The 15,082-nt window shown below is 40.3% G+C and overlaps 1 protein-coding gene across 2 annotated transcripts in view; it reads left to right on the plus strand.

Annotated features, from left to right (window-relative positions):
* The window catches only part of LOC134337405 (UV excision repair protein RAD23 homolog B-like), a 110,329-nt gene that overhangs the window by 28,841 nt on the left and 66,406 nt on the right, over window positions 1-15,082 (plus strand). For both annotated transcript variants that reach the window (XM_063032371.1, XM_063032370.1), the window contains exons 2-3: window positions 638-719; window positions 14,483-14,562. In XM_063032371.1, coding sequence (XP_062888441.1) covers window positions 638-719; window positions 14,483-14,562 — 162 coding nt within the window. The remainder of the gene's footprint in view (window positions 1-637; window positions 720-14,482; window positions 14,563-15,082) is intronic.

Below are 15,082 nucleotides of genomic sequence, written 5' to 3' on the forward strand. Positions count from 1 at the left end.
CTTTATAGTCTTTATGTAATGATTGGAAAGGGAGATGAGTGCTGGGGATATGGTCTGGGAGCCAAGGGGCAGTAATCCAAAAAAAGTTTGGGAACATTGCTCTAAATAAGGGGTTCCTAACTTCTTTATGGCATGGATCCCTACCATTAACGCAGCGATCTGTGACCCCAGGTTGGGGACCCCTGCTCTAAATGCTTGTTGGTGGTAGGTCAATTAAATTCAGAGGTGAGTAAAGTTAGCGAAATGTAATCATGCACCGTGTTTCCAAATTTATCCTGAGGCTTTGAAATCGTGAATGTGCAGTTTTTATCCTGTGCATGAGGCTGAACTGTCAATAGTGCAGACAGAGAGATGTATTATGTAGGATATTGCTGGCTGATTAAATCATTGTCTCAAGTGCAAGATGTTAGTCTAAATAGTTGTGATTGTTTATGCCAATGTTGTATCCATTCTGAAAAGTAAGCATCTTGAATTTTCATAGATCACATCTGGATTGATGACAAAAGGCCCAAAGTAAATGTGTATTGTATAGGTCTTTAGTTTTGGTTTTGTAAATAAATGCCCTGTTGAAATTGGTTAACAATGGCAAGGAACTTGCATAGTGATCTTCTTACCACCTTTTCTATTTATCCTTCAGGTAAAGGCACTCAAAGAGAAAATTGAAGCAGAGAAGGGAAGTGATGCTTTCCCAGCTGCTGGGCAAAAGCTAATATATGCAGGTAAGATGCATTTTCTCTAGTTCAAAATGTTGAGTGTATACAGACAAATACAGTTTAGAATATATTTGGCTGATGTACAAAATGCAAGGATCTTGTGAATGATTAAACATTGTGATGTGTTTGTTTTGACATGAGAGAATTTTGTGCTGTAAATAGCCAAAGCATTGTTTTCTTTTTAAAAAAAAATGCCCTATCCTTTTCCTGTGTTAGGTTTCCCTATTGGGACCAATTGAGATTGGAGGTTAATTATTAATGGGTAAGATTCATATGAAGGGTAATTCAATAAGAATCAAAATTAGCACATTGCAATCATATTAATGTATTAATTTTAAAAAATTCTGTACTCCTATGGAGTGCCTACTTGGATTCAGTAAGTGGGCGTGCTGGAAGTTCTGAGCTCAGGACACTGTTCAGTCCACCAATTAATGTGTCTTAGTCGTTGAGAAATACTCCTTTCACAAGGGCTTCCATCTGGTTCAAAGTAAACCACCTTGAAAATCTAATTTCTTAAATCTACTTGAATGAAAATGCATCTCAGATTTTGCTGTTTTGTAAAAGGTTAGGGCTATCAGTTAATTGCTATTAAAGTATGATTAATATATTTACATTAATTGCATAGTTAATATTATAGAAGTAAATGTCTTCCTGTTGCCAATTTGTGCTGGGCATGCCAGAAAGCAATAGTATGGGGTGACTTCTAGATGAAGTGTAACTTCTTTCAGCCTTCTGGAATGAGAGGTCTTTCAGTTTTGGCTGAATGATTTTGATCTCCTTGAGGTTGTGCCTCAACAGCCTGTTCCCAGACAAGGAAATCTTATCCTTTTTATTCCCATCACTAACTTTGGATCAGTCATCAACACAGAGCCAGTGGTGGGAAGATGGTGGTTTGCTGCTCTGCCCTAACTTTTTTCTCTTTTTGCACTCCTTGCTATGCTTTTCTGACAGTATTTCATGCAAAGATAACCATATGTACAAACTTGATAAGTGTTTAAAAACAAACTTTACGCAAGCTGAGCAATTGGTATGGACTGAAAGAATATTGGAGGCATGCAAGAGGCTAGAACTTGGAACATTTCAGAGGACTGGAAGATGTTTTAAATATAGGAAAGTATAAGCCCTGGAGAAATTCAAGCAAAATGGGTTTAACTTGAATATATGGTTTTTAAATATCCCTTTATGTTTGAAAATTCATAAATAACAGATCCTATTTAACTATGATTTTGATTTAATCACTTGACAAAGAAAACAAAATAATGTTGGTTTAAAGTTGATGACCTTTCATTATAGGTACACTTTGACTTAATAACAAGTATTCCCACATTCCCAGTTAGCTTTAAACTTGCAGCACTTTTAATGCATTTTTATTTAAATCTTGCACATTAGATCTTGCAGTATCTGTCTGCATGTGGTGTGAAATGCATGTAACATATTATAAGACATTGTCAATGAAGTTAAATAAGCCTGTATTGCAATAGCATGTCCACTTTTGAAAGCATGCAAAATGTGAAATGTATTGTGTCTATGACTGAGGTTGTTGATTGTTACAGTATGTGCCACTTAACTGATTCAGTTAGTTGGTTCCCACATTCACCAGCAAGGCCATTTGGTGTAAATGTTAGTAAAATAACCAAAGTGAACTTAGAATGTATTATTTTTCCACAGTGAATTTTTCTAACACAAATACAAAATAGGGCAAATGCCGGGAATTTAAATTTAAAAAGCAAAATGGTGAAAGTGTTCAGGTCAGGCAACATCGCAGAGTGAAACAGATGACAATTGTCCCAAAAAAATCAACCAAAAACATTGTCTTCAAGTAATGAAATATTTTAGGAACCTTAACCATAGATTTCTCTTTGTGATGTATCTTGATCAAGTTTTACCTGGAGATGCTGGTGCATACAGATGTGATTTATTTTTTGGAAATACGCTTGTAAAGTTTCGTTCCTTCTGCCTACTAGAATGAAAAGACAGTTTTTTTTGTTCTCTGTATGGTGGAATTCTTTCATTGTGGAAAAGCCTTTGAACCTTTCCCTACCTTTTGATAGTAAAACAAATACTAGGATCTGAGCTATAAAGTGATAGTTATCACAATCTAATATTCCATCACTCCAGTTATAAAAAGAATATAATGACTCAGCTGCATGTAAATGCTTTTTGTATATTTGAATATGGTTCATGTCCCATGGTAGTGTGGAAGGTTCTGAATGCTTTGGAAAAGTTCCACATTTGGCTCTGGAAAATTACAAATGTCATTCCTCTTTAAGGGAGGGGGACAAATGACAGGAAGCTATAGGCCAATTAGCTGACTTGACTGGTTGGTAATTGAATTATTAAGGATGAGGTTTCAGGTACTTGGAGGCACATGATGAAATAGGTTAAAGTCAGCATGTTTTTCTCAAGGGGAAATCTGTGGGAATTCTTTGAAGAAATAACAGGCATTATGGAGGAGAGTCACTGGATATTGTTTACTTGGGTTTTCAGAAGGCCTTTGACAAGGTGCTGCACATATAGCTGCAATACAAAATGAGAGCCCATGGTATTGTAGTAGAGGCTGTCTAACAGTAGGCAAAGAGTGGGAATAAAAGTGGCCTTTTTTTGGCTTGCTGCCAATGACTAGTGCTGTTCACAGTTGTTGGATGTTGGAACTACTATTTTTCACGATATGTCAATGATCTGGATGGCTTTGTGGGCAGGTTGTGGATTATACAAAGGTAAATGGAGGGATAGGTAGTGTTGAGGAAGCAGGGGGTCTGCAGAAGGACTTGGACAGATTAGGAGAATGGGTAAAAAAGTGGCAGATAGAATATATTATTCTCAGACCCTGTGTAACTCTACCCTGCATAATGCTGATTCATTGCAATGCAGTTATTCAAGTCTTTATTGATATTTTTAAAAGATGACAAAAATTCATTCTTAACAATACTTAAAACTTCTCAAGAGTGGCTGCCATTCTTGTAAACATTCAATCAGTCAATGAGAGTGCCTTACATACGCTGTGAGCCACTCACATATTAACTCTGCCTTCTCTCCATATGTAAACGTTCTTGCTCCCTCACCAATTTATTACATTTTTTTTCAACCATAATATCTGGAAAACAGCCTGCAACTTCCAGTGAGGGTAGTACATCGAAGATATCTAGGAAGAGCATTTGCATGGATGTGAAGCTCCAAGTGATTTGGCGTGGAGGATGTTAATGATAGCGATGTTGAAGATTTGCTGCATTCTCATGATGAGAGCCTTAATAATGAAGAGCTTCGAGAATTGGCAGAGCAAAGCATTCTGGGTGAATCTGAGGACGTGGATGGAGAAAAGGAAACAACAGCAAAAAAACCACAGCACGAGCATCACCACAATCACACACATCATGGACCAGTTCATCAATAACGACCCTGACTGGGAGTGAAGCAATAAGGCAAAGAGGTGTTATCGACATGATTTCCTCCTACCAAGAACTGCTTCGTGAGAGGAAACTTAAGAAAGGGCAATCAAATCTTGACACCTACTTGAAGAGGAAGCCAAAGTTAGAGGAGGACCCATAGCCTGGTCCCTCCCCTAAGATGTAACCACCACCCGATGTACAGGTTGGGTTTATTTGTCTGTTTGTTAGTTCATGAATTACTGTGTATACATTAAATATCATATTTCAGGCCTGATTTTACATCCATTTACATAATGTTACAATGACCCCATAAAGAGCTGATTTTCATCTGCAAGGAATGCACTCTCAGCATTAAGCAGGGTCTGAGTGTAATTTAATTAAAAAACCTTAATCGCTGCTTGCCATCCCTTAATCATGATCCAGATACTAGCTCAACCCAGAATCTGAATTAGAATATGTATGAAGGAGAGAATTTGAGTTAGAAAGCCGAAAAACAGAACCTTAAAAGGGTCTTGTATAACTGCCTGTGACACGTGGCAGTGAGGGTGAAAAGGGTAATGCTTCAATAGTCACTGGGGATTTTAATGTTCAAGTGTATTGAGAAAATCAGGTTGATGCTGAATCCCAAGAGAACAAATTTGTAGAATGCCTGGTGGTATTTTAGAGCTGATTTTCATCTGCAAGGAATGCACTCTCAGCATTAAGCAGGGTCTGAGTGTAATTTAATTAAAAAACCTTAATCGCTGCTTGCCATCCCTTAATCATGATCCAGATACTAGCTCAACCCAGAATCTGAATTAGAATATGTATGAAGGAGAGAATTTGAGTTAGAAAGCCGAAAAACAGAACCTTAAAAGGGTCTTGTATAACTGCCTGTGACACGTGGCAGTGAGGGTGAAAAGGGTAATGCTTCAATAGTCACTGGGGATTTTAATGTTCAAGTGTATTGAGAAAATCAGGTTGATGCTGAATCCCAAGAGAACAAATTTGTAGAATGCCTGGTGGTATTTTAGAGCAGCTTGAGGTTGAGCCCACTCTGGAACAGGTAGTTCTGGATTGAGTGTTGCACATTGAGCCACATTTGATTAGGGCACTTAAGGTAAGGGAACCCTGAGGAGGCAGTGATCATAATATTATAGAATTCATCCTGCAGGTTGAGAGGGAGAAGCTAAGATCAGATGTATCAGTATTATATTGGAGTAAAGGGAATTACAAAGGCACGAGTGAGGAGCTAGCCAAAGTTGATTGGAAGGGGCCACTAGCAAGTATGTTGGCAGAACAGTAATGGCTTGAACTTCAGGGAGCAATTCGGAAGGTGCATGATTCTTCCCAAAGAAGTAGTATCCTAAAGAGAGGGTGCGTCAACTAGGTGACAAAGACAGCATAAAAGCAAAAGAGAGAATGATTGGGAAACTTAAAAACAAACAAGGAAATTTTTTTTAAAAATAGGGGGAGAAAATATGAATTCCACAGGAGATTCTGTGGAAGTGAGTGGGCCACCTGATGGTTGCCTCCTAAGTGCCAGTGTCAGGGATGTCTCAGATTATGTCCACAGCATTTTGAAGAGGGAGAGAGAGCAGCCAGATATCTTGGTATGTATTGGTACCAATAACATAGGAAGGAAAAGCAATGAGGTCCTGAAGAGAGCATTTAGAGAGCTAGGCAGAAATTTGAGAAGCAGGACCTCCAGAACAGTAATTTTTGGATTGTTACCTGTGCCACGCACCAATGAGGGTAGAAACAAGATGATCTGACAGGTTAATGTGTGGCTGAGAAGCTGGTGCAGGAGACAGGGCTTATGGTTATTGGTTCATGGGGATCTCTTCTGGGGGAGGTGTGGCCTGTAATTAATTCGGCAGTGGGGTGGCAACTGGAATAAGGGAGAAGGTTTTTTTTAAAAAAAAAGCAAAGATGGTGTGTGGGCAGGCGGACAATAGGACAAAATTGCAGCCAGCATGGTGGATATCAGTGCGTCAGGGAGGCCGAATCAAAAAGGGTAGCAAATACAGTACTCATTGTTATATCTCAATATAGGAGGTATAAGAAAAAAAGGTGGATGATCTTGTTGCACCTTTACAGATTGTCGGGTATGATGTTGTGGCCATCACTGAATTGTGGCTGAAAGGTGGTTGTAGTTGGGAGCTGAATGTTCAAGGTTACATATTGGAAGGATAGGAAGGTAGGCGGAAGGGATGGCGTGGCTCTGCTGGTAAAGCAGGCATCAGATCATTAGAAATATGTGACATGGCCTCGGAAAATGCTGAATCCTAAGTGTTGAGTTAAGAAATGTTAAGGGTAAAAGGACTCTGGCAGTTATGTACAGACCTCCAAATAGAGGCTGGGATGTGGACCACAGATTACAACGGGAAATGGAAAAGGCATGTCAAAAGGGCAATGTTATGATAAGCATGGGAGATTTTAACATGCAAGTCAATTGGGAAAATTTGGTTGGTAATGGATCCCAAAAGAGTGAATTTGTTGAATGCCTAGGAGATGGCTTTTTAGAGCATTTTGTTGTTGAACCTACTATGGGATTGGCTGTACTGGATGGGGTGCTATGGAGGGAGCTTAAGGTAAAAGAACCCTTAGGAGGCAGAGATCACAATATGATTGAGTTCAACTTGAAACTTGATAGGGAGAAAGTAAAGCCTGACATAGCAGTATTTCAGTGGAGTAAAGGAAATTACAGTGGTATGAGAGAGGAGTTACCCGAAATAAATTGGAAGGAGATGCTGGCAGGGATGACAGCAGAGCAGAAATGGTGCGAGTTTCTGGGAAAAATGAGGAAGGTACAGGATAGATGTATTCCAAAAACAAATACTCAAATGGCAAAATAGTATAACTGTGGCTGACAAGGAAAGTCAAAGCTTATGTAAGAGCAAAAGAGGGGGCATACAAGCAAAAATTAGTGGGAAGATAGAGGATTTGGGAGCTTTTAAAAACTTACAGAAAGCAACTAAAAGAATCATGAGGAGGGAAAAAATGAAAGCAAGCTAGCAAACTATCAATATAGATAGAAAAGGCTTTTTCAAGTATATAAGAAATAAGAGAATGAGAGTGGATATAGGAATGCTAGAAAATGAGGACAAAGAAATAATAACGGGGGACAAGGAGATGGCAGGTGAACTAAAAGAGTATTTTGCATCAATCTTCACTGGAAGACACCAGCAGTGTGCCAGATGTTGTAGTGTGTGAAGGAAGAGAAGTGGGTGCAGTTACTATTACAAGGGAGAAGATGCTCAAAAAGCTGAAAGTTCTAAAAGTACGTAAGTCACCAGGACCAGATGAACCGCATCCTAGGGTTCTGCAAGAGGCAGCGATTGAGATAATGGAGGCAAGAAGCATTTGACTGTAACATGGTTCTGCAGGACTGGAAAATTGCAAATACCACTCCACCCTTTAACAAAGAAGAAAGACAGCAGAAAAGAAATTATGGACCAGTCAACTTGACCTCAGTGGTTGGGAAGATGTTGGAGTCAATTGGTAAGGATGAGCTTGTGGAGTACTTCGTGACACAGGACAAGATAATTAGCATGGTTTCCTTAAGGAAAAATTTTGCCTGACGAATCTGTCGGAATTCTTTGAGGAGATTCAAGTAGGATAGTTAAAGGGAATGCCGTGGATGTTGTATATTTGGAGTTTCAGAAGGCCTTTGACAAGGTGCCACACATGAGGCTACTTACCAAATTAAGAGCCTATCGTATTACAGGAAAGTTACTGGCATGGTTAGAACATTGGTTGATTGGTAGGAGGCAGCGAATGGGAATAAAAGGATCCTTGTTGGCTGCTAGTGACTAGAGGTGTTCCGCAGGGGTCAGTGTTGGGACTGCTTTTTATATTGTATGTCAGTGACTTAGATGATGGAATAGATAGCTTTGTTGCCAAGTTTGCAGATGATACGAAGATTGGTGGAAGTGCAGGTAGTGTTGGAAACAGGCTGCAAAAGGACTCAGACAGATTAGGAGAATGGACAAGAAAGTGGCAAATAAAATACAATGTTGGAAAATGCATGGTCATGCACTGTTAAAAGAAATAAAGGTGCAGACTATTTTTTAAACTGGGTGGGGGGGTGTGGGGAATCCAAATATCTGAGATGTAAGGAGACTTGGGAAGCCTTGTGCAGAACTCCCTAAAGGTTATCTTGCAGGTTGAGGTGGTGAGGAAGGTAAATGCAAAGTTAGCATTTATTTCAAAAGGTCTAGAATACAAGAGCAGAGGTCTGATACTGAGGCTTTATAAGGCCCTGGTGAGGCCTCACCTTGAGTACTATGAACAGTTTTGGGCTCCTTATCTAAGAGAAGATGTGTTGTCATTGGAGAGGATTCAGAGAAGGCTCACAAGAATAATTCTGTGAATGAAAGGGTTATCATACAAGGAACGTTTGATGGCTCTGGGTCTGTACTCACTGGAATTTAGAAGGATGCGGGAGGATCTCATTGAAAACTTTGAAATGTTGAAAGGCCTAGACAGAGTAGATGTGGAAAGGATATTTTGCATGGTGGAGGAAGTCTAGGACAAGAGGGCACAGCCTCTGGATAGAGGGGCATCCATTTAAAACAGATGTGAAGAAATTTCTCTAGCTAGAGAGTAGTGAGCTTGTGGAATTTGTTACCCCAGGCAGCTGTGGTTGTCAGGTTGTTGGGTGTATTTAGGCAGAGCTTGATAGGTTCTTGACTGGCTACGACACAAAGGTTACGGGAAGAAGGCTAGGGAGTGGGGCTGGGGAGGGGAAAATAACATCAGCCATGATTGAATGGTGGAGCAGATTCGATGGGCCAAATGGCCCAATTCTGCTCCCATGTCTTATGGTCTTATGAAATAGAAAGGGCCCTTCCACCCCTTCGAGCTGCACCACCCAAGAACTCTGATTAATCATAGAACAATTTACAATGACCAATCAGATGTATAAAGAGTAAAAGAGGTATGAGAGTGGATATTCTCCAGTGGAAAATGACACAGGAGAAGTGGTAATAGGGGGTAAAGAATTTGTAGACGAACTTAACTATGTTGCATCAGTCTTAACTGTGGGAGATACAGCAGTATGCCAGAAATTTGTGTGTCAAGGGGACAGAAGTCAGTGCAGTGGTTTTTACTAAGGAGAAGGTACCTGGGAGGCTGAAAGGTCTGAAGGTAGCTAAGTCACCGAGAACAGATGGACTACACTCGAAGGTTCTAATAGCCATAGAAAACTTCAGCACAGAGACAGGCCTTTTGGCCTATCTGTTCCGTGCTGAATCATTTAAATTGCCTTGTCCCATTGACCTGCACCTGCACCATGGCCCACCATACCCCTTCCATCCATGTATCCAAACTTCTCTTAAATGTTGAAATTGAAATCACATCCACCACTGGCAGTTCATTCCACACTCTCATGACCCTCTGAGTGAAGAGGTTTCTCCTCACGTTTCCATTAAATATTTCACCTTTCATCCTTAACCCATACCTTGTAGTAGTCACAGCCAACCTCAGTGGAAAAAGCCTGCTTGCATTTACCCTATCTGTACCCTTCATAATTTTGTAGACCACTATCACATCTTCCCTCAGTCTTCTGTGTTCTAGGGTATAAAGTTCTCACCTATTCATCCTTTCCTTATAAATCAGGTCTGTCAGTCCGGGTAACATCTTTGTGAATTTTTTCTGTACTCTTTCAATCTTATTAACATGTTTCCTGCAGGAAGGTGACCAAAACTGCACACAATACTCCAAGTGTGGTCTCACGAGTGCCTTATAGAGCCTCAACATCATATCCCTGCTTTTATATTCTATAGCTCTAGAAATGAATACCAACATTGCATTCACCTTCTTCACGACCGACTCAACCTGGAGGTTTAACCTCCCTGCACAAGGACTCTCAAGTCCCTTTAAATCTCTGCATTTTGAAATCTTTCCCCATCTAAATAATAGTCTCCCCATTTATTTCTTCCACCAAAGTGCATGACCATACACTTTCCAACATTGTATTTCATTTGCCACTTTGCCCATTCCCCTAAACTATCTTAAGTCTCTCTACAAGCTCTCTGTTTCTGCAACACTACCCGCTCCTCCACCTAACTTCATATCGTCGGCATATTTAGCCACAAATCCATTAATCCCATAGTCCAAATCATTGATATACGTCATAAAAAGCAGTGGTCGCAACACCGACCCCCGTGGAACTCCACTGGTAACTGGCAGCCAGACAGAATAGGATCCCTTTATTCCCACACTCTGTTTTCTGCCGATCAGCCAATGTTCCACCCATGCTAGTAACTTCCCTGTAATTCCATGGGTTCTTATTTTGCTAAGCAGCCTCATGTGCGGCACCTTGTCAAAGGTCTGAAAATCCAAGTACACCACATCTACTGCATTTCTTCAAAAGAATTGCAGAAGTTAGTCAGGCAGGATTTTCCCTTCAAGAAATCATACTGGCTTTGTCCCATCTTGTCATGTGCCTCCAGGTACTCCGTAATCTCATCCCTAACAATTGATTCCAACAGCTTCCCAACCATTGCTGTCAGGCTAACATGTCTATAGTTTTCTTCCTACTGCCTCCCACACTTCTTAAATAGTGGAGTAACATTTGCAATTTTCCAGTCATCCGGTACAATGCCAGAATCTATCGATTCTTGAAAGATCATTGTTAGTGTCTCCGCAATCTCTCCAGCTACTTCCTTCAGAACCTGAAGGTGCATTCCATCAGGTCCAGGAGATTTATCCACCCTCAGACCATTAAGCTTCCTGAACCCCTTCTCAATCATAATTTTCACTGCACATACTTCACTTTCCTGACACTCTTGAATGTCTGGTATACTACAGATGTCTTCCTCTGTGAAAAATGATGCAAAATACGGGTGCAGTTCCTTTGCCATCTCTGCATCTCTCATTACAGTATCTCCAGAGTCATTTTCTATTGGTCCTATATCAACCCTCAACTCTTTTGCTCTTTATATACTTAAAAAAGCTTTTAGTATCTTATATTAGTCACCAGCTTCCTTTCATAATTCATCTTTTCATTGCTAAAGACCTTCTTAGTTTCCTTCAAGTTTTTTAAAGCTTCCCTATCCTCTATCTTCCCACTAGCTTTGGCTTCCTTGTATGCCCTCTCTTGCTTTTACTTTGACTCTGACTTCACTTGTCAGCCATGGTAGTGTCCTTCTTGCATTTGGAAAATTTCTTCTTATTTGGAATAAATCTGTCTTGCACTTCCCTCATTTTTTGCAGAAATTCCAGCCATTGCTGCTCTGCTGTCCTTCCTGCTAGTGTCCCTTTCCAGTCAGCTTTGGCCAGTTCCCCTCTCATGCTGTTGTATTTTTCTTTATACCATTGAAATACTGACACATTGGAATTTAGTTTCTCTTTCTCAAGTTTCAAAGTGAATTCGATCATATTGTGATCACTGTTCCCTAAGGGTTCCTTAACCTTAAGCTCTCTCATGACCTCTGGATCATTGCACAGCCAATCCTCTAGTGGGCTTAACAACAAGCTGTTCTAAAAAGCCATCCCTTAGACATTCTACAATTTCTCTCCTGAGGTCCAGTACTGACCTGGTTTTCCCAATCCACTTTCATGTTAAAATCCCCAATGATTATCATGACATTGCCCTTCTGACATGCTTTTTCTATCTCCTGCTATAATTTGTAATCGACATCCTGGCTGCTGTTTGGAGGCCTGTATAAATCTGCCATTAGAGTCCTTTTACCCTTGCCGTGTCTTAACTCAACCCATAGAGACTCTACACCTTCCAATTCTATCTGTAGCTGAATTTGAAGATCGTCCATTTTATTTCTTATGCTGCGTGCATTCAAATATAACACTTTCAGTCCAGTATTTGTTGCTTTCTGTTTTAACTGCACCATGCCTCTATTGCCTTGTAACTCATCACACTGGCTGTGATTATTCCTCATCTTCTGCCTGCCCTTTTTATCATCTCTGTTGCAAGCTATCTTTGATTTATTGCTGTTTTCCCCTTCCATAGCCCTATCACTCCAGTTCCCATCCCCCTGCTAAATTAGTTTAAACCCTCCCTAACTTAAACATAACATCCCATCTCCTGTACCCAATACTTTATGAAGGCCGATGTTCCACACTTTCTTTATGACCCTGCCTACCTACTTGCAATGAATTATGGTGGTGTTTTGCAGGAGTCTCTAGTGGGACCATGCCATGTCTGTGATTTGGATGATGGAATTTGGTGGCTTTGTGGCCAAGTTTGCTGCTGATACAAAGATAAGTGGAGGGACGGGTAATGTTGAGGAAGCAGGGAGCCTGCAGAAGGACTTGGATTGGGAGAATGGGCAACAATGTGGCAGATGGAATATAGTGTATTGAAGTGTATAGTGGTACAATTTGGTAGAAGAAATAAAGGTTTAGACTAATTTCTAAACAAGGAGAAAATTCTGAAATCAGGCTCAAAGGAACCTGGGAGTCCCTTCATGCAGGATTCCCTAAAGGCTAACTTGCAGGTTGGGTCACTATTAAGGAAGGCCAATACAAAGTTGGCATTCATTTCGAGAAGACCAGAATATAAAAGCAAGAGTGTAATCTGAGACTTTATAAAGTTTTGCTCGGGCGGCGTTTGGAGTACTGTAAGTAAATTTGTCCTCTTATCTCAGAAAGGATGTGCTGGCCTGAGAGTGGGTCCAGGGGAGGTTCACGTGAATTATCCTCTAAATGAAAGGCTTAACATATGAGTGTTTGATGCCTCTAGGGCTGTACTTGCTGGAATTTAGAAGAATGAGGGGAGGATCTCAGTGAAACCTATCGAATATTGAAAGGCCTGTATAGAGTGGATGTGGTGAGGATGGTTCCATACTGGTGGAATCTAAGACCAGAGGATCAGAATAGAGGGACATCCAATTATAACAGATGAAGAGGAATTTCTTTAGCCCCAGAGTCGTGAATCTGTGGAATTGATGGTCACGGACGGCTGTGGAGGCCAAGTTATTGGGTATATTTAAAGTGGGGGTTGATTAGTAAGGGTGTTAAAGATTACAAGGAGGAGAATGGGATTGAGAGGGATAATAAATCAACTGTGTTGTGGAGCCATTCTGCTCTTATGACTTGGCATTTTGTAGTGTCATGTTTTCTTACTAAAGTGTGTATTTGTACATACTAGAGAAGGTTCCTGTTTAAGTGGATGTGCAATACTGGCGAAGGAGGAATGGAACTACACTGGTGCTGTTTGACAGTCTTGGTACCACTCAAAGCAGTAGAAGGCAGTTTTAGCAATCTGAAGTCTGCAGAATCTGTGTAATTTGAATTGACTTTATTGCTTACATCCTTCATATACGAGAAGTTAAAATCTTTAAGTTGCGTCTCTGTCTAAGTTTGCAATTTATAGTAATTTGTAATTGTATGTACAACAGGAAAATCAATATAACATAGAAATACAATTGTATCAGCATTAATTGATCAGTCTTGTGGCCTGGTGGAAGAAGCTGGCCCGGAGTCCTTGCTTTTATGCTGTGCTACTGTTTCTTGGATGGTAGCAGCTAGAACAGTTTGTGGTTGGGGTGACTTGGGTCCCCAATGATCTCTCGGGCACTTTTTACACATCTGTCTTTGTAAATGTCTTGAATAGTGGGAAGTTCACATCTACAGATGCGCTCGGCTCTCTGCACCACCCCCTGCAGAGTCCTGCGATTGAGGGGAGTACAGTTCCCATACTAGGCAGTGATACAGTGGGTTTTCTATGAATCCTCTCTTTTCTCCCAGTGATCTGTGAGCTGTTAAGTTTCTGTAAGTTGCTCCTGGTGTAGCTGGTGGTAGAAGAATTGTTTGGGGGCATGAGAGTGGGAGCAGTGGCTTAATTGAGGAGCATATGTAAGAGAACAAGTTATAATGAAGTGGTCAGTGGGATTACCCTCAGACCTTTTGGGCTGAATGCTAATCTATATTGTAAGGAAATAAGAAAACAAAAGCAAATACTAAGCAGATAAAGACTTGCCTCTCAAGCTGGTGTCCACAGACTCCTCAGTTAATGGTAGGGGTCCATGGTGTGTGTGTGTATATGTGTGTGTGTTGGGAACTCCTGCTCTAGGGGAAGAGTGACTGTTGCCTTTTGATGTTTTAAGAATCTTCACATTTTGTCTTTGGTCGTTCCACGCTTAACCAACTTTGTACACATCTTGGTCTTTCTGAATTGCTACATAAAATTCTTATTTATCCATGTCATGAAGGTAAGAGCTAAAATGCTGAACCAACCAGCAGCTCTCAGCACTTTTGTGTTATCTCCCCATACATGACAATAATTATTTAATTCACTTGATGTGAGATTTGAACTCTGTTCTGCATTGTATGGGCTCAATTGTATTTGGTCACTTTAAACATTGTCCATGTATGGCTCTGATTTGTTTGTTTAAAGTGTGTAAATTAAGGTTAAAGTTCACTGACTATTTGTTGCAGGTAAAATCCTCAATGATGACACTCAACTAAAAGATTACAAAATTGATGAGAAGAACTTCGTAGTGGTTATGGTAACAAAGGTAAGCAATTTGATAGGATCTGTTGAATGAAGAGCTTCAACTTAAGGCTCACTCATCTTGTTAGAGCAGTGTGGTTATTGACTTGTATGTGTGGTGGATAACCCTGTTTGGGTCCTTCATTGCTACTGTCTTAAGGTGCACTGTACTGTATTGTTTGTAAATTACAAAATCACAGAATCAATTATTTAAATTACATTTTATTTATGGGGAGGTAAATTAACACCTTTATTTCAATGAGCTTCTCTTGAAGAATCAATATTCTGCTGTGTTGGATAGTAAAAGGCAAACAATAGGATACAGATCAAAGTTCCATGCCCAGTTACCATCAGCATATAACCTGTAGCACCAGAGGTCCCAATACTAGATTACTGCTGTACTAAGGTAAGAAATCCCCACTGTTTCATGCCTAGAAGCATTTTGGAAAATCTGATCACTTGGCTTTGCATACAAGCAGAAGCTAAAGAGCAAGGATCAGTAGATTAGGACCAAAAGTGGTTGTAGATGAGAGTGTCCCCTCAAA

The sequence above is a fragment of the Mobula hypostoma genome, chromosome 24 (genome assembly GCF_963921235.1).
Source record: "Mobula hypostoma chromosome 24, sMobHyp1.1, whole genome shotgun sequence".
NCBI classification, from domain to species: domain Eukaryota; kingdom Metazoa; phylum Chordata; class Chondrichthyes; order Myliobatiformes; family Myliobatidae; genus Mobula; species Mobula hypostoma.